This window comes from Eubalaena glacialis, chromosome 16 (genome assembly GCF_028564815.1).
Source record: "Eubalaena glacialis isolate mEubGla1 chromosome 16, mEubGla1.1.hap2.+ XY, whole genome shotgun sequence".
Taxonomy (NCBI): domain Eukaryota; kingdom Metazoa; phylum Chordata; class Mammalia; order Artiodactyla; family Balaenidae; genus Eubalaena; species Eubalaena glacialis.
The window spans coordinates 66384821-66398092 of NC_083731.1; the positions used below are offsets into that span (position 1 = coordinate 66384821).

At 37.3% G+C, this 13272-nt stretch overlaps 1 protein-coding gene across 3 annotated transcripts in view; it reads right to left on the minus strand.

Annotated features, from left to right (window-relative positions):
* Positions 1–13272, minus strand: part of EPSTI1 (epithelial stromal interaction 1) — a 106446-nt gene that overhangs the window by 7253 nt on the left and 85921 nt on the right. For all 3 annotated transcript variants that reach the window (XM_061170585.1, XM_061170586.1, XM_061170584.1), the window contains 2 exons: positions 5833–5906; positions 481–580 (listed from right to left, as the gene is read on the minus strand). In XM_061170585.1, coding sequence (XP_061026568.1) covers positions 481–580; positions 5833–5906 — 174 coding nt within the window. The remainder of the gene's footprint in view (positions 1–480; positions 581–5832; positions 5907–13272) is intronic.

Here is a 13272-nt window from a genome sequence, read left to right on the forward strand (position 1 = left end):
ATTTTGCTGTAGGGGTTTTTAAAAATCATTTTGTAGTGAAAAATTAAATGCTGGTTTCTTTGACCTGCTAGTTTCACTGTAAGAATATATTACAAGAGAATGCTTACTATTTTTATAACCATATTTCGCTGAAAATCTTCCTGAAAAAAAATGTTCATTTGATTTTGTTTTAGGTCTGGGCAAAGGGTGATTTTTTAAAAAGCCTTGCAGTCCAGGCAATCACACAGCAAACAAAGGGCAGGTGTCATTTTTTATTGTGATTGGCATTGACTGGAGCTGAAATCAGGACCTTCTCCATCTCTCAGAAGCTATTGTGGAATTTACAGTAATCACCCTGGCTGACTGTCCATCACACAGCTGAATAGCACGCCAAAAAAAAAAAAGTATCTGGGGAGAAGGCCACAACATATTTTTAAAACTCTCATTGTTTTCATTCTTCAACTTTGAAAGAAATTTTTTTAGAGAAAAAAAAAAACTCACCCAGCTGTTACCACTATTCATATTCCAATTGCCTCCAAAGTGCTGGAGGCCACCTGGTTGACTTTCACCTTGGAGTCGGTCCAGAAAAGCATTATTTACCCTTTAAAACAATGAAAAATGTGTGTAAGTGGAAAGCTTGCTGCAGGGCTGAGAGATTTCTGAGAACCTAATGTGCTGTCTGAACGGACTGTGGGGACTGCTGCCCCCATTCAGCTCAGAAGAAATCTACAGACACTTCTTTTCACGTTAACCATATGACACACTGGGAACAGTCCTCTGGTGGAGCTGGTGCCAGTCTTGGCTCAGGCCAAAAGGGGCATAAATTCTTAACTTCAGAGTTTCACTTACCCACCTCTACCAGTTCTACAAGAGCCTTGGTCACCCAAGCATCCATACCCCTCAGGGCCATGCCAGGAGTGAACCCCAGAAGCTGAGGAAAGATGGAAGCGTCAGCAAGAACTAAAACATAAAGAGAAACCAAACATAGCTCTGTGGTGCTCTTTTTACAAGACAGGTGTCCCCTCCCATATATCCTGTACCCCATTGCCAGTCTTGCTAAGGTAAATCCCATTAGTGAAAAGTAGAAGGAAAATAGGAAGAGAGTGTGGGAAAAGGGAAATATCAGAAGAAGGAAGCCCAAGCTTTCAAAAGAAGGGAGGGGTACATTTTCCCCTGATATTCGGTCATACTTGCAGCAACCAATTTCAGAAATTAAGTTTAACACATAGGAGGTAAAACGATAAAGAAAGGCAAGAAGTGATTATCATAAGGGTCAGGATAAGGTTACCTGTAGGATGATGGTTATATTCTATTCCTGGAGCTGGTTACCTGGATGTCCATTTTATAATTAATCATCCTAAATATTCATTTCATGGACTTTCTGTGTGTTACATCTTACAATTTTTGAATTTAAAAAAGAAAAAGGCCACACCATGCTCTGAGTTGCCCATGTATGGCTGAGTAGAGTCAGGGATGTGGTGGCTGGAGAAATAGCATTGTAACAGGTACCCTGTGATGTGAACGGATTATTGAGGAACAGTGTCATGAAGACCATAAGCTTCTCAGCAGAAACAAGAGTGCCTGGAGCACAGCACCCACTCAATCCATGCTTGTGGAAGGGAAAATAGGCAGGACCCAGTCAAGTTAGCCTCCTTTTTAGTCATGAAGTTTAGCGAATGTGGTTATGGTGGGTGGCTGTAAGTCAGCGACTGTGGGAGATTTGGGAACTTTGAGGATAATGACTGCTGAGTGGCAAAGTCAGAGGCTGGGGGTTTGCCTAGCGGTCTTGCTCAGTGTGCCAGCTAAAATGCCAACTGCATGTTGACCCAGGTTAGTCTCTGGCTTATGGGGTTGCTGTTTTCTCCTCAACTCCAAGCCGCGTCTGGCAGTGGTCACATCTTAGTTATTAGAAGGCTTTTTTTTTATCTCTCACCATAAAATCTACCCAGGTGCCATATTCTGGTCAGACTGGTTCACTGCAGAACTGAATGTTTAAGTCACCTTTTCTAGACCTCTCAGCATGCAGATCGAAGTAAGATACTTGAGCTGGAGACTTGAATATTAAGGAAGACAGAACTGACCTTGATCCCTCTAAAACTACACACCCAATGGTATTCTGGATGGTCCATATGCCTGGGGCTGTTTTTATCCAGTCTTTCTGTCAGTAACAAAGATGGGCTTTCCCTCAATATCCCCCATCCTACCCCACCTCCAATCCACTAGAATTCTTGTTGGCTCCACCCACTAAACACATCCTGAATCACCCATTTCTTTTGATGACCACCATTCTAGTCCAAATCCCTGTCCTCTCTCATCTTGCTTCTGCTTCCACTCCTGCCCTCTGCAATCTGTTCTCCATACAACCACCTTACTAAATTATAAAAGGGATCATGCCTTCGGGAATTTTGTTTAAAACCCTCCCATGACTCCTAGTAGTCTTAGAATAAAATCATTGGCTTACAGAATCTTCTATTTCCTGCCTACCTTTCTTACCTCATATTGTATTATTCTCTTCCTCACCATCTATAATCAAATCATTTGGGACTCAAAAAGACCAAGCTCATTCCTGATTTAGGGCCTTTGCTTTTGTTCCTATGCTTGATAAGAGGGGACATTCCATTGTATGTTTTGCACCCCCATCTCTATGTGACCGGCTCTTGTTTTTGGATGTTACCTCTTCATTGAGGAACTATCGTCTCCAATCTCTCCCTTAACATCACTCTGTGACGTGGTCCTCCTGGTGTGTATCACTGTCTGAAATAATCTTGCCGTTAAATTGTTGACTTCTGTTTCTTTCCTCCAGATTGTAAATTCCATGCAGTCAGGGACCTTCTCTGCCTTGTTTATGCCTATTCCCAGTGCCTAGAACAAAGCCTTCACAGGGTGTGCCCTGATATGTAAGAGGTGAATGAATGAATTGTCCAGGTGCATGGTCCGCACCTCAGCCTGCTTCTGTGACTGCAGCTGCATTGTGAAATTACCCATGGTAGTGAATGTAGTTCATTGTCCACTGCACTCAGTTCACTCAAACACTTTGAAGGTGGATGACTTGTGATGCACACAAGGTGATGTGATTCACTTTTAAGCATGTTACTAAGAGGACAGCAGAGTGGGTCAACTAGAGATCATGGATGGTAAACAGATTACCTTTTTCAATTTCTATCAAGAATTTGTAATAGGGAAGAATCTTTTGTATTCTACTACAAGTTAATCACTAAAGGGATGTTGCCTATAAGCTTAAATTATACAGAATGGCCCATTTTTGAGAACCCTTCCTCTCAGATAATGAGGTAAAATACCTTTGTTTAGCTCACAGGAAACATGCTGACCAGGCCCACCTGTGAATGACTGCAGGAAGGAAGAAATTAACACATCCCCTCTGGAGGCTAACAGAACCAGGAAATGTTTAACTCTACTCCCTCCCCTTTTAGTATAAAAGAAGCCTGAATTCTAACTCAGGCAAGATGATTCTCTGGGACACAATTCCACCATCTTCTCAGTTTGCCGGTTTCCAAATAAAGTCGCTATTCCTTGCCCCAGCACCTCGTCTCTGATTTATTGGCCTGTCATGGGACGAGAAGTATGAGCTTGGACTCAGTAACAAATTCAAATAGGGGAAAAACGTACCAGTTTATATTTTTGTTTACTAGTGTTAGAAAATACATACACTTCATTGCTGTCAAGCTGGTGCTCTGAATTTTCTTCTAAGGATTAACTTGGATAAAAACTATTGTTCAAGGATGGTTCAAGTTTCAATAAATCAGTTCAGTTCATTCCAATTTCCAGCTTGTGGCCCAGATCCTTTCAAGTCCTTGACCCCAGTGCTCTGTCTTTTCCCACTGGAGCTTCAACTTTCTTCTCTTACTCAAAAAGTTACACTGGGTCAGGTTCAGGTGCAATCAGGTTCAATCATTATGGGATTCATTGTAAAGCTTATTAGGAATCTACAGGCTTTCTATTATAAAAGTCAGGGCTGCACTTTCTGCTATGTGAACTTCCAAACAGTAGGAAACACATTGTCTTTTTGTCTCCAATAAAATTATGTCCCTGGAGAAAACCTAACTTATGTCCCGTATGCTCAAACTACATAGTTTGTATTGTTGCCCTCAGCAGGAATGGACACAGCTATTTTATTCATTAAGAGACAACTGAACGAGTATTTTCATATGATAACATAGAAAAGCTCACTATAAACTCCAAAGGACAATACAAACATAAGCTTTTATCAAAAACTGATAGCATAAAATATGTTTAAAGACTTGATCAGTTGTTTCAAAACTGATTACTGAGTTTATTATCCAGAGAGATTTCCTATTGGATTAAATTTGGATCTACATTTAACTAGAATCAATAGAAAGAATAGGAGGTGTAGGAAATAAATAGTGCCACCAATATTTAGGTATTCAGCAATAAGGAAATAAAGAATAAGGGTCAAGGTTCCTGTAACAAAAAAGTAATCTTTTCCACCTCTAATCAAATAACGCATTTTTATTGGGTGCCCATTGAAGATTAATTTCTTAGCAATGGGACCTATTAATGTGACATACCACTATCTCTAAAATGCTTAAAGCTTTATAATCCAACTCTCAGAAATTCAGAGAAATAACTGGCTACTACTAACCAGTGTTATAGAAATGTGTTATACACTCTGAGTGTATACACTCTGTGAGTGTAAAATCGTGAGATTAAAAAGCCAATGTGCATGTTCAAGATATGAGACCATTCAGTACAACATAACACAGAGGAAATATCAGGTTTTTTAATAGGAAGACTTTTAAAGAGAAGAAAAAAGTAGAAGACTAAACTAATTCATGACCTACTTTATTATAAAATAGGTAGCAGTCACGGTTCCCCTTTACCCAACAAAATAGCCAGTGTATCAGAGTTTTTATGTTTCCTTATAACCAGAGAAGAACACATAATTTCACATTTGATATTTTAAAACTGTTCTGACTGGGCTATGGAAGCAGAATAATCCAGTCAAAATAATATGAGTACACATCCACAGTTGGCAGCTGCAGCAGAATTGGGAGCTTCCATTAACACTTTTTAAAGTCTCATTTACAAAATGAAACCACCACAATTTTAAAATACACTTTAGTGATAGTGGGAAGGTTAAACACATAAATGAAGCCAGTCAGTTTCAAAAGAATTTGCTCCTTTAAATCATGAAAGCCTTTACATTAAATTCTCCTCCTGAGACAATCACACTGCAGTAAACTCAAATAACACAACTGCTCCCTAGGAAAATCTAGAATAATGATATCTATGGTAGTTATTAACACTGGTCCAACATCGACATGATATTCTGGGTACTCTTACTGCCTGACATTAGAAATAAGACAGAGGCTATTTCCACTATTAAAAATTACTTACTGGTTCTATTTTAAGATTTTTTCCCTAATATGTTAGTCAACATAAAACAACTTTAATGGTAGTTCTTGTCTGAGCTTTTATATTCAAGTGTGAGTATCTTACCATCTATACTAGTTCAATCATTCTAAAGTAGTCTACAAATGGTAAAGCATCATATCAAAGGATTAATATGCTTTGTTCCATGGGGGGAAAATTAAGTATGACCTAAATAAACATATAGCTTGAGAGCTGATTCCACTTTCTAGTGTCAATTTATACCACCAGTTCAGAAAAATTGGATATTGTATGTGTATGTGTGTGTGTGCACGCATAGCAGCTGGCATCCTCACACATACCACACCCCAATAATATAAAGATTAAAAGGTAATATAGATTCCAAAACTGTATTCAATATTACTTTAGTGTTTCCCCAAAACATTGAAAAAACTTTATAGGTAGTGTTTTAACCAAGGATGCTTATTTTATTGCCATTTATACCTCCTGTGTTCAGCCTGGTGGATTCTGGCTCTTTCTTCCTCCTGTTGCTCTTGTTTAAATTCCAGTAATTCACTCTAGGAACAATGAAATTTTAAAATATGGTTTTCAGTTAACATGGTTGTACAGAAGACACCCAAATCAATTAAATATTTGACCTTAGCTGGTACAATATTTCATTTTTGAAACTTTTACTTAAGTACCAGTTCCATGTGAAATTATTTTCTTACATAACCGGGTAGCAAAAATAATTGTGCCTTAGTCAAATAATAACTCTGTGAGTGTAAAATCGTGAGATTAAAAAGCCAATGTGCATGTTCAAGATATGAGACCATTCAGTACAACATAACACAGAGGAAAACACAATGTGAGCCAAACTCACCTGTGTCTTACAAAGAAAAACAAATTAGTTCCTTAACGAATGTTATACAATACTATTTCTTGGTAATTTCTCTAGCTTCTTTTTCCCAACAAATTCATGGCTACTTACAAATACATATTGGACTTGATTCTGTAGAGCAATTCCAAAAACACTTTCCATTTTGGAGAATAATACTCACCTATCATTGGCTGGTTACTTCATATACTAGCAGAACTTTGGACACCCTGGAGAGGATACTTTGCTTCAAATAGGAGATCATGTTACTAAAACTAAATCTCTAGCTTCTGACATTCTAATTATCTTCTTGGAAGAGGCAACAACTTCCACACTCAGTTACTGTGTTTACAGTATTAAACCAAAGAACTAGGTGCCAGAGAATCTCAATACTCAACTGCGTACATCTTGAGGCAGACCAAGTTATAACCTCATGTCAAAGACAGAAAAAGGCAGAGGGAAGTTATCAGGCCCATGTCATAAGTTAGTGCCTAAGTCAAAGAGGTTTTCTGAGAGAGAAAATATTGTCACCTCTTGATAAACACATACCAACACATGTATTTTTTTAACCCCCAAACTTCCATGATGAAAAGTATAAAATAAATTCAAAGTTCAGATTGACATTTTATTCTTTTAACTATATTCAAAGGCCTTCCAACATTCTATAGCCTCCAGAATAAAAAGACTGGTTTCTTATACTGTGATAATCCAAATATGCTACTCATTAATCCCTAAAGCACATTATTTAATTCTAATTTCCACCTAGCACCAATGACAAGGGTAAAATTGGAGACTTTTCTAAGTAACTGAATAATATTCATTCAGCCACTTCACAAGTACTTATTAAATACCGAGATGCCAAGCCTTGTGCTAGAGACTCATTCTCTACAATGGCATAAAGTCTTTCATTTTAATTTTTGTCGCTATATGAACATAGTTTAAAAGTCTACCAAGCAACAGTACTACTTATACTAGGCTTATATTAAAATAAAAGACGCTCCAGTCCTCCTCCTCACCCACACAATCACGTTCAATTTTTGTGAGTGGTTTCATCTGTCAATTAACCTCTTCAAAACATGAATATTCTTCTATTTCTTAATTTTTTTAAAAAAATAGTAATTTTTTTGGCTTCCTACCATGGAGAAGATTTATATCTCTATTACTACCTCCATCCCAATTCCAACTTCCCTTCCTGGTACACCACCATCCTTATTCCTCATCCTTACAACTTTTTTTTTTTTTTAACTTTCAGTGAGGTGGGGGAAGGGTCCTAGGGGTCTTACCATTCCTGAGTTAGATTTCCAAGTCATCCTTTTTTCAACCCTAGCCCTCAGAGATACCAGGTGCCTCCAATTCCACACTTGTATCGGGACTGCTTCAACTTCAGTGTTACCACTTCTTGAAAATGAGTTCTGCCTTTTCCTGCTCTACTTTCCAGCTTGAACTTGTGCTGATATCCTGTTGTTTTTTTGTTCTTTTGTTTTTTTGCTCCAGCCTCCTGGCCTGTTCTTTTGTTCTACATACTGGCTTATTGTGCTTTTTTAAAAAACATTTCATGTATTGTGTTTTTAGTGGGATTCGGTGAAAGAGGGACTGGAGATAAGCAAATGAAATATTTTGGAAGTGCAGTGTTTAACCAGAAGACCTTAACATTTTCAAACAAAAATTACACCAGAATTCTGTTACTTGATCCTCACAACAATTCTCAAAGGTAGGCAGGTAAATAAAGTGTTATTTGATGAATGAATGGATGAGCATTATTATGCTTGTTTCATAGATGAGGAAACAAAGGATCAGAGACTCAGTTTAAGTATTTTATCAAATGCTAAGTGGCTCCTAAGTAGCAAAATAAAGACTAGAGCTTAGACTTTTTTTGTTATCTAATCTTCTGTAAAAGCATCCCAAATAGGCAGTTAAGATTAAGGATAACTTGTCAGTAGTTAATAAACAGCCATATCTAGAACTATAGGGCCCATTTACACTCAAAAGTTCTAGTAGATCCTATCTAACCTAAGTTCAAACCTAAATCCCGGGAGGGCGGGCGTTCCCAAGATGGCAGCCCGAAGGCCGCGGCCTTTGAGAGCACGGGCACCACCTGTGCTCCAAGCGAGGTGCCCGTAGGCAGCCTGCCATCACAAGCCGTGTCTGGGACATCCCCCATGTGTGCACTCAAGCCTTTTAAAGATATTGGGAGATGTGAATAGGAGCTTTCTCAGATAGTGTATGAATAACTCATTTAAGGGGCCATCAGGACCTCATGGAGTTTGAGCGTGGACCGTTACCTCGCAGAGCAGGGAGCCTCCCAAACAGCGACTGCAGACTGCATGCTGAGTACCAGCAGGTAAAATACTTGTACACTGAAAACTACAAAACATGGATGAAAGAACTGAAGAAGAAACAAATAAAAGGAAAGATAGCCTGTGTTCGTAGATTGGAAGAATTAATATTAAAATGTCCACACTACCCAAAACAACCTATAGATTCAATGCTATACCCACCAAAATTCCAGTGGCATATTTTACAGAAATAGAAAAAACAATCCTAAATTCATCTGGAATCACAGAAGACCCAGGATAGTCAAAGTGATCATGAGGAAGAAAAACAAAGCTGGAAGCACCACACTTCTTGATTTCAAAATATTTTGCAAAACTACAGTAATTACATTAGTAATGTACTGGCATAAAGACAGACATAGAGACTAATGGAACAGAATACAGAGCCCAGAAATAAACTCATGCATATACTGTTACTAATCTTTGACAGGGGTGCCAAGAACACACAATGGGGAAATGTTGTCTCTTCAACAACTGGTGTTAGGAAAACTGGATATCCACATACAAAAGAATCAGATTGGACCCCTACCTTAAACCATACACAAAAATCAATGCAAAATGGATTAAAGACCTAAACATAAAACGTGTAACTGTAAAACTCCTAGAAGAAAGCGTAACAGAAAACCTATTTGACATTGGTCTTGGAAATGATTTCTTGGATGTGACACCAAAGCACAGGCAACAAAAGCTAAAATAAACAAGTAGGATTACATCAAACTAAAAAGTTTCCATACAGCAAAGGAAACAATCAACAGAATGGAAAGCCAAGCTACAGAATGGGAGAAAATATTTGTAAACCATGTTTGATAAGGGGTTAATTTTCAAAATAAATAAGGAACTCCTACAAATCAATAGCCAAAAATAAATAACCCAGTTTTTTAAATGGGCAAAGGACTTAAATGGACATTTATCCAACGAAGACATGCAAATGGCCAACAGGTATATGAAAAGATGCTCAATATCATTAATTATCAGGGAAATACAAATCAAAACTACAATGAGATATCACCTCACATCTGTTAGGCTAGCAAATAAAGGGTAAGGGTTGACAATGTTGTGGAGAAACAGGAACCCTTGTTCATTGTTGGTTGGGGAATGGCAAACGGTATGGAGGTTCCTTTAAAAATCAAAAATAGAACTACCATATTATCCAGCAATCCCACTTCTGGGTATGTATCCAAAAGAACTGAATTCAGGATATCAAAGAGATATCTCCAGTCGCATGTTCTTTGTAGCACTATTCATAGTAGCCAAGATATAGAAAAAACCTGAGTGTTCATCAGTAGATGAATTAATTTTTAAAAGGTAGTATGTACATAGGATGGAATATTATTCAGGCTTTAAAAGAAGGAAACCCTGCAATATGCAACAATGTGGATGAACCTTGAGGACATTTGCTAAGAGAAATAGTGGTTGTCATGAGCTAGGGGGTGGGGGATATGGGGAGTTGTTATTCAGTGGGTATAAAGTTTCAGTTATGCTATATTAATAAGATATAGAGATTTGCTGTACAACATTAATAAGTTATAGAGATCTGCTGTGTGGCTATAGTTAACAATATAGTATTGTGCACTTCAAAATTTAAGAGGATAGATCTCATGTTAAATGTTGTTATCACAAAAACAAAGGGACACAAGGAAACTCTGGGAGGTGTTGAATATGTCTTTTACCTTAATTGTGGTGATGGTATCATGGGAGTATGCATATGTACAAACTCTTCAAATTATATACATTTAATATGTATAGTTCTTTGTAATCAATTATACTTCAATAAAGCTGTTTTTAAAAAGAAAAAAAAAAACAAAACCTAAATCCCTCTTGTCAAAGGATGCTAATTCTTCCCACATGTATTAACCCATTTCTCCAAGGAGCAACTTCTAATATCCAACCCATTCTAAGTTGATAATATGAACCCTGAACAAACTAAACTCATCAGTTCTAGATACGAGACAAAAGATTTTGTTACCACTGCAACAAAAAGAATAAAATACCTAGGAATAAACCTACCTAAGGAGACAAAAGACCTGTATGCAGAAAACTATACGACACTGATGAAAGAAATTAAAGATGATACAAATAGATGGAGAGATATACCATGTTCTTGGATTGGAAGAATCAACATTGTGAAAATGACTATACTACCCAAAGCAATCTACAGATTCAATGCAATCCCTATCAAACTACCACTGGCATTTTTCACAGAACTAGAACAAAAAATTTCACAATTTGTATGGAAACACAAAAGACCCCGAATAGCCAAAGCAATCTTGAGAAAGAAAAATGGAGCTGGAGGAATCAGGCTCCCGGACTTCAGTCCATACTACAAAGCTACAGTAATCAAGACAGTATGGTACTGGCACAAAAACAGAAATATAGATCAATGGAACAGGATAGAAAGCCCAGAGATAAACTCACGCACATATGGTCACCTTATCTTTGATAAAGGAGGCAAGAATATACAATGGAGAAAAGACAGCCTCTTCAGTAAGTGGTGATGGGAAAACTGGACGGCTACATGTAAAAGAATGATTTTAGAACACTCCGTAACACCATACACAAAAATAAACTCAAAATGGATTAAAGACCTAAATGTAAGGCCAAACACTATCAAACTCTTAGAGGAAAACACAGGCAGAACACTCTATGACATAAATCACAGCAAGATCCTTTTTGACCCACCTCCTGGAGAAATGGAAATAAAAACAAAAATAAACAAATGGGACCTAATGAAACTTCAAAGCTTTTGCACAGCAAAGGAAACCATAAAAAAGACAAAAAGACAATCCTCAGAATGGGAGAAAATATTTGCAAACGAAGCAACTGACAAAGGATTAATCTTCAAAATATACAAGCAGCTCATGCAGCTCAATATCAAAAAAACAAACAACCCAATCCAAAAATGGGCAGAAGACCTAAATAGACATTTCTCCAAAGAAGATATACAGATTGCCAACAAACACATGAAAGAATGCTCAACATCATTAATCATTAGAGAAATGCAAATCAAAACTACAATGCAGTATCATCTCACACTGGTCAGAATGGCCATCATCAAAAAATCTACAAACAATAAATGCTGGAGAGGGTGTGGAGAAAAGGGAACCCTGTTGCACTGTTGGTGGGAATGTAAATTGATACAGCCACTATGGAGAACAGTATGGAGGCTCCTTAAAAAACTAAAAATAGAACTACCATACGACCCAGCAATCCCACTACTGGGCATTTACCCTGAGAAAACCATAATTCAAAAAGAGTCATGTACCGCAGTGTTCATTGCAACTCTATTTACAGTAGCCAGGACATGGAAGCAACCTAAGTGTCCATCGACAGATGAATGGATAAAGAAGATGTGGCACATATATACAATGGAATATTACTCGGCCACAAAAAGAAACGAAATTGAGTTATTTGTAGTGAGGTGGATGGACCTAGAGTCTGTCATACAGAGTGAAGTAAGTCAGAAAGAGAGAAACAAATACCGTATGCTAACACATATATATGGAATCTAAAAAAAAAAAAAAAAAAAAAAAAAAATTGGTCATGAAGAACCTAGGGGCAAGACAGGAATAAAGACACAGACCTACTAGAGAATGGACTTGAGGATACGGGGAGGGGGAAGGGTAAGCTGTGACAAAGTGAGAGAGTAGTAGTGTATATATGGACATATATAGACTACCAAATGTAAAATAGATAGCTAGTGGGAAGCAGTCGCATAGCACAGGGAGATCAGCTCGGTGCTTTGTGACCAGCTAGAAGGGTGGGATAGGGAGGGTGGGAGGGAGGGAGACACAAGAGGGAAGAGATATGGGGATATATGTATATGTATAACTGATTCACTTTGTTATAAAGCAGAAACTAACACACCATTGTAAAGCAATTATACTCCAATAAAAATGTTAAAAAAAAAACCTATAAAACATATATTTTATATATGCATATTACTACATATTTCTTTAAACTAATTTTTAAGATAGTTTTTTTCAGCCTTGGCAAAAATGATCCTGAAATTTATCTGGAAAAATTAAATTTGCAATCATAGCAATAAAAAAATCCTAAAAAAAAGAAAAGAAATGAGGGAAAACCAGCTTCCCCAAATATTAAAACATATCATGAAACTACAGTAATTAAAACAATTTGATTGAATCCAGGAAAAGACTTACTACATGGAAACACAGTTTACCATAAGTTGTTGTGCTAAACCCTTGCAGGAGAGATAGTTCAGTGAATGATGATAGACTAGCCAACTATTGTGAGAAAAATTAGGACAAGATCCTTTATTTTTATATCAAAATAAATTTTATAGAGCCCTAGGATTTGAATCTAAAAGATGGAACCATAGAAGTTTCCAAAGGAGGCATGGGTAAGTTTATTGATAAACTTGGAATGAGGAAGGTCCAGAAATCATAAAGGAAAAGGATTAATAAATTTGGCTGCATGAAAATTCAAAGCTTCAATTGGGGGAAAAAAAACTTAAAAAAATGTTTATGACATACATAGGCTAATTCAATTATTCTTTTATTCAGTCATTCAACAATATCTGAGTGCTTATTATGAGGCAGGCTTGGATCTACATGACGGGGAAACGATAATGAACAAGATAGATGAGATCCTTGCTCCTTAAGAGTTTATATTCTAGAAAAAAGGAAGCCCATGAATAAGTGAGAAAAATATCCGCCCGTAATCCTATGCAGAGGATTAAACACACTGTTGTGAGGCTCATTGGCTCAGTTCCTA